Here is a 14818-nt window from a genome sequence, read left to right on the forward strand (position 1 = left end):
TCGTTCTCTGCAAAATAATTTCAATGGCAAAAAATGTTATTCTATGATAGAAGTCAAAAACTGCCTTACGACTTTCTTTAAATACAAACCACGCATTTTCTACAAAGAATGAATTCAAAAACTTGTAAAACGTTGGGAAACAGTTTTAGAAAATGATAGAGAGTACATTATTGATTAATAGATACTCTTTTTCATGAAAATGTATTGTATTTAATTTGGTTTCAAATGGGTCATGAACTTTTGTAATTACCTAATAAAATTAATGAATCACTCATATGATTCAAAGAAAGAAACAATTTTATTAATAAAATTGTTGTCTTTGGTAACTCGTAGTTTAACATCACATGAGACGTTGCCACTATCGTGACTGTGTGTGTATCCGTATGTGAAGTGTACGCATTCAATAGTATATCCATTTTGAACTTACTTTAACGATTAATAAAAGCAAAATAGAATTAATTTAAACCTTCATAATTTACCCACATTATTTAGTAACCCTAAATATATTTTTCAAAGGATATTTCATTGCAGTATTATCATAGATATTGAATGTTTCTGTTCTTTTCTTGAATAAAGTTCTGAAGATGACAGTGGCAGGACAACTACCTTAACCAATCCGTTTGAAATTTACACGAAATATCATGACGATGTAGACAGATAAGTAATAATTGCAAATGTCAGCAATTTTCAATTTAATAGTTCTGCGTCGGTGAAATTAATTACATTTTTTTTGCGACAGTAAATGCATAAGATGAGATCATATTGCTCAAGCGGTGATACCTTACGGCGAACCTGTTTGCTCCAATATTTTATTCATTTTATTGCATAAAGTTCAAAGGACACATTTAGTATTAAAAGATTAAAATGTTCTGCGATCAGCTTTTCTCAGTGAGGAACATTATAATCAAACTGGAATTTTTTGTGGACATATTCCTTGCATTTCATTATTAAGTTCTTGTTCGAATCAGGCACTTACCACGGGAGGACCTAGGTACTGCAGGTCTACTGGTTGGCCTAAGAATGCCACCGGCGCGTGCTGACGGCCTCCTTTCTTCAGCAGCTGTGGGATCTTCGGCCATGCTTAATTCCATCTCGCGCATCTGTTCTTGACGGATATTATCATTATTGTCCGGGATAAGATACTTTCTAACTTCAGCCAGGGCAAAAGCGATACGAGCATGAGCTTCCGCTGGTGGCGCTAATGCAGCAATCTCAACGTGAAGATCATCAGAAAGGTGAGCGTATTTTGGATCCAGGGATTGACGGCATTCCTCCTCCTGCAAATCATTATTGTAATTTGATTGTTTGGTTTATTATTAACCATGATTTGTGCCTTCTATGAATGAAATTAAGTCTACAATGAATTCTAACAATGTACTTTCTACAAGGTTACGAAATTTAAACGTATTTGACCTCAGGTATGTATAAAATATTTTAAAATGGCATTATTTGCTATATTAAGCTTTTAATTATTGTAGAATTAAATTAATTTCTTATTTAATTCTTAAGAAATGTACAGGTGAACTTTTATAGAACTGGCATGTGTCTAATATTGTATGATGTTCTTCGTGTAAGAGGAACAGATGGATCCAGATGTGAAAATCGCATGTTGTTAATGAGTAAAAAAATGATGTATAAGTTTAAGTTTAGTGTACTTTTAATTAGTTTACTACGAATAGTATAAAAATTCTACATCTTGTGACGTTGCAAAATTGCCGTCACAATAGGTAATAAGATTTATGCAAAAGGAAGACGTTTTTTTTCGTCATTCTGGGAGGGGTCACGCCAATGGCCGAAATGAGAAATATTTAGCAGAGGGATTTTTGCCGTTCGTGGACGGCAATAAGAAAATAATTGTCGCTTACGCATGCGCGTTGGCGCTTGGAAACATGTATGGAGACGACGCGCATGCGCGCGAAGACTGCCTGATGTTTCTTGGTTAGACTAGCGGCGTACGTAGCGTCAACACAACATCTTGTCGAAATTGCAAAAAAAGTGACGTTCATGCGTGTACGTGAGGATCACAAAAGACAAGAGAATTTAGTTGAATTCAAATTAAAATCGAATAAAAATTCGCTGTCAAATCAATTTCTAATTTTGAACTAAGGTGTTTATTCTATCAATTTTTATTTTAACTGTCAAAGTGGCACTGCAATCGATGGTTCCTTAGCGTATATTCATTTTAAAACCTCGTTTATCTTGGTTTCTCGTTAACCCCTTGCACTATTCGGAACCTCGGGAAAAGTTAGGCCAAACGCAGCTGCCTCGATTGTCGTGGTGGAAGGCGAGCGGTGGAGCGGGCGCGCCGAACCTTGAGACCTATTCTTACGACCGAGCGCAAGGTAGTCATGCCCGTATTTACTTCACGCGAAGGAACTCTTGTGAAATTCAAATGAATTTGAATCAAAAACTTTTAAAAAATACTTTAATTATTACATAAGATGAAAACAAATTCTGATTAATTATAATAATATAATTTGGTCCAAAACTAAGACCACGAGTCAGACTCGTGATATTCATGTGCGACCTGAAATGTCGAGTACGAGTCAAGCTCGTAATATTCATGTTTGGTCTGGAACTGAACAACGAGCCCGACTCGTGACATCCATGTTTGGCCTAAAATTTGCATCACGAGTCAGACTCGTGATATTCATGTGCGACCTGAAATGTCGAGTACGAGTCAAGCTCGTAATATTCATGTTTGGTCTGGAACTGAACAACGAGCCCGACTCGTGACATCCATGTTTGGCCTAAAATTTGCATCACGAGTCAGACTCGTCAAAATAGTGCAAGGGGTTAAACCTTGGTCTCCCGAAACCACCTACCGGGGCCTCTTCCCTGGAGTCCACTGCGCCCATACCATAACATCACAATGTTAAATGGAGACTTATAATAATGTCCCACACGCATGCATACGCTACACAACAGGGTTGGGTAGGTAGAATACTCGATGTAAATTACATGGTTTACGTCCCTAGTTTTCTACATTATGTAGTCTACGTCGAGCAACGTAGGCACCCCTTCAGGTTGTTAGTGCAACTAGATGCATCTGCATGTGATCTGCATCACGTACACATTGATTGTCTGTTCGTTCGATGTAGTTTGAATCACGGGTTTGGATTTAGTAATCAAGAGGAGAGTTTATTATTAGCGCACCTCTTTGCATAATTCTAATAAAATGAATCACGGTGGCAGCCCTCTCAATGATTATTGGCAAATCGGCGAATATGAAAAGCAAACTGAGAATGGGAGACGCGGGGAACCTGTCGCGTTCTGCTCGAGATGTAAAAAAAACTCTAAGAAATACCGCGAAAAAAAGATTAGAAACCCAGAGGTAAGTAAACAAAATATAAAACGTCAAGCTATTCAGTAAAGGAAAATTAATCCATTGACTAACTTGAAATTTTATTATTGTAGAACGAACTGCAACAATAACTCTGGTGACGTTTCCCAGCCAACAGATGAATTGAACGTCATTGGCAGAACTAACACAAATGAAAATTTCATCCGTACACTTCAACTGGACATCGCTTCGTCTTCAAATCAGCAAACATCAAACGTAATTCATATGGGAACTGGCAATTTTGATGAAGTTCCCCTTATCGTTCCAAATTTAAGTATTTCAGCTCTTTCACCTCAAGAATAAAGCAATCTTGTGTCAACGACATCTTCCGTGTTCCCAGCTCCAAAAAACAAAAGACGAAAGATTCACAGAAAAGAAAATATGGCACTTTTTTCGACAGTGTTTCACTAAAAGATAAAGCACCAATCGACGAACTTTTAATCAAATTCCTTTATGCTGAAAACATCCCATTCGACATAGTTACATCGAGATGATTTTTGAATTTCTTGAAGGTCATGCGACCTGCATATAAACCTCCATCTACAGCTGATATATAAAATACTGTTCTTCATGATCTCCACGCACAGATGAAACAATATCACTCAACTTTAGAAAGTTTCAAAAGAGTTTTAATTATCAGAAGGACACAGAATCAACAATATCTTCAAGTGTCATTGCTTTTGTGCGGACCCCATGAAAAACGACAATTTATTTAAAAACCTGGAAAGTTCAAAATGATATCTTAACAGTCGTTATTGCAGAAGCCATAACTCTTGCTTTTGAGAATTTTAAACTCCAGATTTACGCTGTTATTTCCAACGAAGATATCCAATCAATTGCAGCGGAAGAATTCAGCGATCTGTGGCTACTGCAATGCAATATGTTGTAAACTATATAGATTTGGAAACGCGCCTACGTCAGAAGCGACAGAATGGCTACGCTGCGACGCGGCACATTCCACCCGCTAATATTATGGAAACGAAAGAGACACATCACCGACACCATGGCGAAATATAAAAACAATCCTTTGGTTATTGCGTCTTTAAAAAATTCCATAATTAAAATATACAAAGCGGACGGCCTGTCGTCACGTCAGACAAAGTAAGAGAGCTACGAGTGAAGTGTTACTACGGTAACTTAGTCGAAGTACTAACCTCCAGCCTCGTGATTTTCGTACTCACCACGTTAACGGTTTATTTCTAATAGTGTATTCCAACGTAACCAATTTTGTTTTCAATAAATCTATTACTTGTTATCGACAGTTAAGTTCCAACTTTTTACTCGGGCAACGAATCCCAAAGTACCTGACTTCCGAAAATCCTTTCCGGTAGTCAAATCTGTGAATCCAGTATTTGGACTCACAACAAATATATCCTTCGCTGAATATATCGAACAGAAACTAGTCGATTTGCAATTCGCAGGTAAAGTTAGGAAGTTGCTTTACGAGTTTTCTACAGCAGATATGGAAAACAGCTTAATAGCACGTGGAGGTAAAAGATATAAAACTTGAATGCAACTCACGATCTCAATTCTGGAATCTGTACTCTACTTGTATGATCAATTTGGAGGCCATGACACAAATGGTGGGAGATAGGTCGTGCAAGCTCAAAAAAGATGTTGTGGACATATCACTCGATCAATCGCTTGAAGATACATCGAGACATTCCTTGAATTGGCTCACACCTTTTTAATCCATAGTTTAGAAATGTGAAAGGGTAGATGTCAGCCTTGCAGTAATTATTGAGGATTGGTTGGTGCTGGCGTTAACCGAGAACAGAGATTATGATCCAATTTGGATTGAAATGGAAAAATTGTTTACTACGATTGCCCTCATGGCCAATTTACTCCACCCTACTTACAGAGGACAAAGATTTGCCCACGACCGAGTACGCAACACTGAGGTGATGAAACTGCTGATTGAAAAACTAACTCCCTCCGAAAAGGACGGTTTCACTGAATATAAAGATCCGAAACGGATCTTTGGCTTATATCGTCTAAGAACATATTAAGATAGAGCTTTATTTTGGAGAGCAGTTTCTACTGTACATTTTTCTTTATCAGAACTTGTGCTCGAAATCTTGGCACTTCCTGCCGCTGCACCAAAATTGCAGTCATACCCAGTTAATGTAAATGATTTGACGCCAAAACAATTTGGAAATTTAACCGACTTATTTTACCACCTCAACTTTAAAATTATTATTTAGAACGTTATCTTATCGTTGAAAAGTATGAGTTTCTTTGCATTGTCACGTGCCGTGCCTTTTTGAACTTGGATCTCGCACACACATATATGCAACAGAGAAACCACGCGATCTCGGAGATGCCGACTCCAGCAATATGTAAGAAAGCTAGCTTCCGGTCTTATCGCACCAAGAACGTGCCGAAACGTGTGAACTGAAAATTCCAGGACTCACGCGAGCGGGTAAAACCGCTGAATTAGTAAGATTTGCCCCTACCTGTCCACCTACTTCCAGCAGAAAGTAGGATGGAGCAGGGAAGGCAAATCAGTCTCCAGATACACACCAGAGCGCATAGTTCGGGCTGGAATAGCTCCTCACAAATTGCATCGCGCGGCGGCTATCATTCTCACGGGAGTTCCGCGTACTGTTACCTATCGCCGTATGTAAGTCGATTAAGACGTATCGAGCCCTACGAGTTGCACGCGTAGCGTATTAGTCAACGTGAGTTTAGATGTTAGTATTCTGATTTTGCCACGAACAATATTGTCGTGTAGTTTAAGTGATCACCGAAGTGAGGGATCTCGAGTCGTGTGCAGAAGAATCGCGAACACCAAGGCAGCCTTGGCATCCAGTGTGCATGCCGAATGAACGTAAGAGAGTGAGTATGCAGGAGTGAGTGTGGACACGGCATTACGAGATCATTGTAACCTAGCTGTAAGACCATCTGGCACTTTCATTATTTTCTATTGTAATGTCTAGCACTTAAGCAAAATTGGGTTGTAACAATATATTCGAATCATTTCATTGGGATCACTGCATCTTTGATTTAAATAGACCATACACCAATTCCTCCACCTAACGGCATTCCAAAGGACCGGGCCTGTATAGGACGGCAGTCAAGAACTTACCCAGAACAAAAATAAATATAAACTTCCACGCGTAGCGTGGGAGATTAACTTTGTTAGACGTGTGATAACGCCCTGCACGTCATACTGCATCTTGATTTAAATAGACCATACACCAATTCGTCCACCTAACGGCAATCCAAAGGACCGGGCCTGTATAGGACGGCAGTCAAGAACTTACCCAGAACAAAAATAAATATAAACTTCCACGCGTAGCGTGGGAGATTAACTTTGTTAGACGTGTGATAACGCCCTGCACGTCACAGCGTATGTGCAATTTCTGTCTCTAAGTATAAGAAATATGGCCAAAAATAAGTTATAAACAATAATTGTATTCAACTTACTCGAATACAAACTGTAATCTCATCAAGAGACTCGGTCGAGTGTCGTGCCAAGTACAGGCAGCCCGCTGTACAGAACACGGCCCGCCGAAACTCTATGCTCGACGCATCTCTTGTACATGTGTTTCGACTCAAATATCTTATGAACGGTTGTATATGAGAAAAATTTATTAATACATTCACTCTAGGAATTCAGGATTCTGAATTGATTGCCACCAAATTCAATACGATTAGTGTACGGGATTAGGACGTATTCACATGGCGAGCGAGATGATTTTATTTCTGATCCGTCGTCGTTGTCGTCTTCGCACGGACATCTTCTTTTCCACACGACAGATGGCGCTGACTGCTTTGCCTTCTTTACCTATTTGTACTCTGGAGGGTGTTGATGATTTACGAATACACAACACAATCAAATACAGTTTGTACGTGAAGCTACCGTTCACACCGAATTTCCACTTAATATAAGGCTGCTTTCACAACAGTATAGAATTATTAAGTTTTTAATAGCATTCATGTGGAGCCCGCGTGTATGAGTGTACGTATGTGTGTGATTCGGCATAGTTCCTCGTATTTTACGTGACAGTTTTTAGAGATACAGGATGTCCAGGTGTTCCTCTCCGTAGTTTCCTGTATCTAGGTGGCGCATGTAAAAGTCCAGGGTGTCCAGGTGTTCCGCTCTGTAGTTTCTTGTATCTAGATGTCGGACGTAGAAGTCCAGAGTGTCCAGAAAAGTGTGCAACGAGCGACGCTTTGACGCTTTGTTCAAACTATAGTATCCTCTTTGTCGTTCGCACGGCCTGAGGTACGTAAATAATCCAGCATACTCTCCTCTCTTACGTTTACCACACGGCTTTAACAAGCTGGACACCATTAACGACGCTTATATGCATTGAAGATTACATTTTCTTTAAAAATTTGTATATATCTTTATGCATTTCTAAAAAAAAAAAGGAACTTACAGATTAAATTTATATGCCACTAAACATTTTTGACAACGCAATATATTTTTCTGATTAGCGACATCATAATGCATTTAACAAAAACTTGTGATATCCCCCAAAAAACACTTACGTGTAAAAAACTACGCCAAGTACAGGAATGCTGTCAATTCCTCTAATAAAAAGTATTGAAATCATATCAACAATACTTGAAGAAGCCTTTATGTCATGGAAGTCTAAGTAAGAAAATAAATTATCAAACTTCGTATATTTTTTGAAAAGACTATAGATTATTTTATTTTGGTTCTGGACAAGCTGTAAATTACTTGTTTTCACTCGAATTATATATACAAGCCGCAAGTTTCAACTTGCAGTTTGCTTCCTCCGAATCGTATGTAGTGTAGGAAGTCCCTATATGAGGAAGCATTTTCATTTTTTTTTAACCTTTGGCTTCCTCATAGATGAATCTTCGTTGACTACCCACGATTCAGAGGAACCAAATTGCAAAATTTAAATCCTTGGCTTGCTCAAATAGGGAATTCAAAATTCAAAAACTTGAATATATGTAGAATCAGATACGTTTTGCCGGTCTCCGCCAAATTTTATACATATCACGGCTGAAGATGTTCTATACTTTTGGAAAGTTGGAGCTCAATCGGTCAAAGTTGACGGGAGTTATATTGGTAAATTTGATTTTTCGAAAAATTCAAAATATCATAAAATCAAAACTTCTCGATGGATTAACGTTTATTTTTTGGGAATTTGAAAACGATATAAAATCCTAACCGCAGTTTTACTCATGACGAAAATTATAGCCAATGAAGGGATTATAGAGCTGCACACGCCTCTCGAATTATACAGGTTTGAATTTTGGGACGCCATTACACACATATACACAGACGCGCGTGCCGTAGAACACTTCGGCATCTCGCTCGCACCATAGCGCTCGTTGCGTTGCACACACGTATCCAGATAAGACGACTGTCTACTATCCCTTTTTGTCGCACTAACACTGTGTGACGAGGATGGGTAATCAAAAAGTCTATCTCATTCGCACTGCTGAAACTCGCGCAGCTACTTCTAGCTCCTTATCGGCTACTAGCTTTCCTCGTCTTACAGCGTTAATCTGAGAGAGAGGAGAGAGATGGCAAGAGGGAGGGGGAGAGAGAGAGAGAGCATGCGTCCGGACACGGGTAGTCCCCCACCAAGCTCCCTATTGCGAGTAAGGGGCCGCATTGCCGTTTCGCTTACACCCATGCTGTGCAACAAGGACGCACCGACCCACGCTCTGGCGTCTCGCTCGCACCGTAGTGCTTTCTGCATTGCATGCACAGGCCAAGATAGGTGAGCAGGCGCCGCCCAGTCTCTTCTCTTACCTCACCGCACTGCATCCACTGGCTGAACATCATTAATGATGCTTAGTGTACATCGTAATGAAAATCAAATCACCGATAAAAACAATAGATTTGAAGAAATAAAACATTATAAGGCTTTGTTATCAATGCTGAAAGTACATTTTTCTGTCACTGAAAAATGAAATATTGAATACTGAAAATAGTGATTATGTATCTTAATTTTGTATAATAAAATCGTGCTATAGTATAGTGAGGATACACATAAGATGTCTCTAGTAACGCTTTGTCGAGCACGCTGCTCTTTGTTTTCTCATGCAGCTCAGTGCCATTATCACCGACCGGTGGGTGTAACCCGGTGGGATTTGTCGTCGCCTTTTGTTATACTAAAATACGGAAACGAGAAAAAATAAGACGGGAACAAATTATCGAACACCATATAAGTGGATTTATCTTAATAGGTTAAAGTGATGAAACTCGTGCTATATCTCTAGTTTTTTCTCTCCCTCTCTGTCTATTTCTCTCTCCTATTTTCTCTTTCTGCCCTCCTCTCATTAAAATCATATACTATCTATGAATTATATTTCTTTCTGTATACAATAGACTGTTTGACCAAAGGACGTCGACGTCTAGCTCGGGCGTACAAAATGAAATATGTGGACAGGACAGATACAGAGGAAAGTAAGGACAGTTCACAAGAATCTCTTGTTCTCTCAAAGAAAGGACCGAAAAAAAGCCTTTAACACGTTGACTGCCAAGCGCATTTTCCATGGTTTGGCCAAGGCGCCAACGTCAATTTTTCATTATGCGATGCATATTATGTTGAAATATTATTTGCAGCAAACAAAGTGACTTATAAAATCATGCTTGAAGCATTTTCCGTGGTGGGGGTCACCGGTGACCCCCACGGCGCTGTAGACAATGTATACGATTGTCCTTTATTCAAGCAGTCGTGCTTCGGTTGCTAAGCGGCTACTCTCATTACTTTGTCTTATTCAGTGCGCCCTACAAACAAGTAAGTGCGTTTGTTATATTTTTCACTCTACATACGTTTTTGCATTTTATATCTTTCATTCAATTTTTTAATTAGCCCTTAAAAATATGGCTTCACATGAAAATTATTCATCAAGTACATCATCTGATGGTGCAGTTTTACAAAGACCCTCAAAAATATTTCGACTGCTATCAGACAGCGGGGGAAGTTCATCGAGTAGTTCATCCGATATGATAAGAGCTTCCACGGTATGCCGGCGCCGAATTGAATCTGACAGTGAAACTGAAGCTGAAGATAGCGATAACAATGAAGATGATATTGTTACGTCCGCGTGGAAAATCAGATCCTACGTACGTGGTCTATGTCCAGCTATAGGAAGACTAAACAGTGGGTCTGGTTTTCATCACATAGCGACCCTAGGATATGGTTATTTAATATATAGGTTCTAGGTCTACTGGCAATGAGTAGATCCTAACGGAAATGTTTATAGAAAGCATATTTAGTTTGACTGTTATTGACGTTGTTTATGCGATGCATATGCGGACACTCCTAACTTTATGACTCAATGACCCTTCCTGGAAAACCCCACTAAAAACTCCTTATTTATTTACAAAGAAGTCATCCTCACCCAATCCTGATCCAGCAATTCCTTTACCCTTATGCAGAGTACCCCCGCCAAAATTTCCAGCACCAATGAATTAATTTCTTTAACCACTCCATGTTCTTCTTCTTAAAAATTTGTCAAGCTGAACCAATAGTAACAATCCCTAATCCTACTCCAACAATCCACCCCCGCTAACCAACATCCCTAATTTTTTCTAACTCTCAGTCTCATTCTCCGCTGGTCCGTCAGACAGTTCAGTAAAACAGTATTTGCGTTCTTCTACTCACTAGACACAATTATCAGTTCACTCAAATTATTGTAATTTACTAAGTTACTAATTATCAGTTGAAGTTACTTTCGCTTATTTTTCTTTAACTAGAATTTTCGTAGATTGTGTTGTCTGGGTGGCAATTTTATAATAAATTCTATTCATTTGTTCACTAACTTTGCTTATATATATATATACATATATTTGCCTGCAACCAACCTCTTCCACACCGCAGACATCTTCGATAACCATAAGCAACAGAATCAAGGTAAGCACAATCAAATTATTATTGGTGAAGGTACTCTTTAATTTTTGCTGAATTATCATAAATGTTACACTTCCTAAATTCAATTGTTTAGTTGGTGATGGTTTTCATTTGTTTAAAAACTTTCAAATCAATCCTAGCAAATATCCAGTTCAATTCATCCTTCCCTTGGTAATTAGAGGCATAGCCCAATCCCGAGTAAAGTGCGCAAGCATTGACTCAAAACAGGGCAAAATAATGGTGTATTACGGTTCGGTAAAGGCACCAGACTAGGCCTCCATTCCGGTTCGGATGTAACAATATACCAGAAGAGTTTGATGTGAATTGGCGTATTCCATTAGGTAATAAAACCAACATCACATTTTCGGATTCGTCAGGTATCATCAACGCATGCTAATCAGAAATTTTGCTTGTACGGAACCACATAATTTTTATTTTCTTTTTATTACTGATGAAATATTCGAAATTATTGCAAAGCAAACGAACATCTATGCTACGCAAAGAAAATCAGAACTGCAATCGCATCGTTTAGATCAATGGTATGAAACAAATGCTAATGAAATAAAACGTTTCTTTGGTCTCATTATATGGATGGGATTAGTGCGATTACCAAAAATTGAGCTGTATTGGAGTAAATATGAAGGATACAACCTAACACTTCCACGCATAATTATGTCAAGAAATCGATTCGAATTGTTATTGCGGTTTATTCATTTCAGCAATAATGAAGAAAATGATCCTAAAAATAGATTATCTAAAGTTGCTGATATTCTCAATCATTTGAACAGTAATTTTAAGAAATATTATAAACCAGATGAGATACTATGCGTGGATGAATCCTTAGTGCCATTTCGAGGCCGCATAGTATTTCGTCAATATACATATAAAACAAAAACGTCACAGATATGGCATTAAAGTTTTTAAATTGTGTTGTGGGCCAGGGTACACTTATTCATTTCGAATCTACACGGGCAAAGGCGAAAATACAAATGAACTATCTGGAAATAAGTCGACTGAGATTGTAATGGATCTTTGTCAAGATATTTTAGGCAAAGGCCACACTATCTGTACAGATAATTGGTACACAAGCGCAGACTTGGCGGAAATATTATTTGATATGCATACACATTTATTGGGTACTCTTCCAAAAAAATCAGCGCGGCAATCCAAAAGAAGTAGTGGCCCAAAAATGAAAACGTGGAGATGTTATCGCGCGAGAAAATAACAATGGAGTAACAGTTTTAAAATGGAAAGATAAAAGAGATGTGTTGATGCTATCTACAAAACATTCAGCAGAAATGACACCATACAGAAAAGAAACTGTTCAAAAGAAAAGCCAAAAACGGTAGTTGAATATAATTTAGGGATATCTTCAGTCGACTTATCTGATGAAATGATTGCTTATAGCTCACCACTGCGTAAAACTATAAAATGGTACAAGAAACTGGCAATGGAGCTTTTACTAAATACTTGTATTGTAAATTCAATAGTGTTATTCAAAAAGGTAACCCGGAAAAATATTGCAATTCCTGATTTTAGGATGAAATTAGCAATGTATCTAATCAAATGCTCCGATAATGATTGTATTTCTCCAAAAAATTGCGTACGGAGCAGACCTCGTCATGAATTAAAAAAAAATGCCGGGAAATGCACGAAATGTAAGGCGATTTTTTAAGGCGTGCTATAAAAAAAATTCATACATGGGAGAATGGACAAATCCGAAGATTTGATTTTAACAATGGAAAGGATATCGTCACTAATCACGAAAATGTCGAGAACAAAACAGCGATGATCGAACGTAAGTTTCACTTTTTCTTTACGAGTGACGACAGAAAAATAGAATTTCTCTTCAATTTGTTTTAATATATTTTTTTTCAGCAATAATGTTTGGATATCTAAATGAAAAGTTGACGAATATGACACTTTTGATCAAGGGAAACTTGAATAAAATGAAGCGAAGTATCCTGTACGACATCGAAAAAAAGTTGTTTGAAGTAAAAAGACACTATTGTAGCCGCCACTGCCGATATGGGTAGGCCAGCAACGATGAACTTGTATGAGGTTAGATTGGATCTGGGCGTCCATTTACCAATCGACAATCTCGATACTTTACGACAAAGGAAAAAGAAACACATTGGTAATACCATCTTCATATTTTTATATATCGTTATATCGATGTTCTTTCTAAATACATTTTTAATTTCTGGATGACGGATCCTAATAATACGAAGGACACATAAGGTTTCAAGGCATTTTCCAATAATAAAATAAAATAACGTTGGAGTATGGTTACAAATGTCGGATATAGTAATAGAGTAGGACCCAGCAGCGGCAGTAGTGGGGGTGTCGAAGTCCAGAAGGGTCTGGAAGGACCAAGGAGTGGGGAGGAAAGAAGAGTGGGGACGTCGTGGAGAGTAGTGAAACAAAGGCGAGCGAGTAGGGAGTGTGTGCGGAGAAAGAGAAAAAACAAATGATAGATACGTCGTAATATTCTTTGATGCTAAATGTTATTTTGTTCCTTTAATAAAGAAAAGTTAGATTTTACAAGAAAATAACTGCTTGTAATATCCAATCCCTACACAAATGTTGCATGAAATTAGTCGAAGTCCAGAAGGGAGGCATTTTCCAATAATAAAATAAAATAACGTTGGAGTATGGTTACAAATGTCGGATATAGTAATAGAGTAGGACCCAGCAGCGGCAGTAGTGGGGGTGTCGAAGTCCAGAAGGGTCTGGAAGGACCAAGGAGTGGGGAGGAAAGAAGAGTGGGGACGTCGTGGAGAGTAGTGAAACAAAGGCGAGCGAGTAGGGAGTGTGTGCGGAGAAAGAGAAAAAACAAATGATAGATACGTCGTAATATTCTTTGATGCTAAATGTTATTTTGTTCCTTTAATAAAGAAAAGTTAGATTTTACAAGAAAATAACTGCTTGTAATATCCAATCCCTACACAAATGTTGCATGAAATTACAAAAAAAAAAACGATTATGTCCGTGGAAAAAAAAATCATAAAAATAAGAATAAAAAACAATGAAGTATTGAATAAAATGGTTTAAGAAATATTAAATAATATTATTAAATAGTTATTATTGTTATTACCATTTTTTGATAAAAAGATATTATTTCTTATTAAATTATCTTATTTTAATTATTAAATCGATTTATTAAATGAGATTATTGAACAATTATTAAAAAACTATAAAACAATTGTTCCAAAATTATTATTATTGTTGTGTAAAGAAATATTTTTCTCGTCGAAGTTTCGAATAAATTATCAAGTAAATAGATTATTAGTCCCGAATCATACTAGACTGTATTGATCGTTCTAACTTGATTCAGTTTTATGTTTATGTTTCAAAGATAGCCTTATATCGCGTAGTGATATGCCCTGAGGCAACCGCAAAAGGATGTATTTCAAAAACAATGCTGGCTACAATCACCAAAGCCGTGGAAGTTCACCATTCCGGGACTGGTTGACAAATCCGTGGAGTAGGGAATTTAGGTTTTAGTAAGACTGAAATGTTTCGCTGTCTTCAAGGTATGCCGCTTAAGTTATTTTATGTTTTTCATTTTCAATTTCATTAAACATTTCATTGAAAATTATTTTGGGTATCATTTGATTCTTAT

The 14818-nt window shown here is 37.8% G+C and overlaps 1 protein-coding gene across 11 annotated transcripts in view; it reads right to left on the bottom strand.

Moving 5' to 3' along the window:
* LOC107274785 (KH domain-containing, RNA-binding, signal transduction-associated protein 3) overlaps nt 1-14818 on the bottom strand; it is a 137852-nt gene that overhangs the window by 66202 nt on the left and 56832 nt on the right. For all 11 annotated transcript variants that reach the window (XR_003061920.1, XR_003061921.1, XR_003061917.1 and 8 more), the window contains one exon: nt 977-1277. Coding sequence is in view for 4 of the 11 variants with exons in the window: in XM_015754297.2 (XP_015609783.1) it covers nt 977-1277 (301 nt within the window). In the remaining 7 variants the exon portion in view is untranslated. The remainder of the gene's footprint in view (nt 1-976; nt 1278-14818) is intronic.

The sequence above is a fragment of the Cephus cinctus genome, unplaced genomic scaffold (genome assembly GCF_000341935.2).
Source record: "Cephus cinctus unplaced genomic scaffold, Ccin1 Ccin1_scaffold0108, whole genome shotgun sequence".
NCBI classification, from domain to species: domain Eukaryota; kingdom Metazoa; phylum Arthropoda; class Insecta; order Hymenoptera; family Cephidae; genus Cephus; species Cephus cinctus.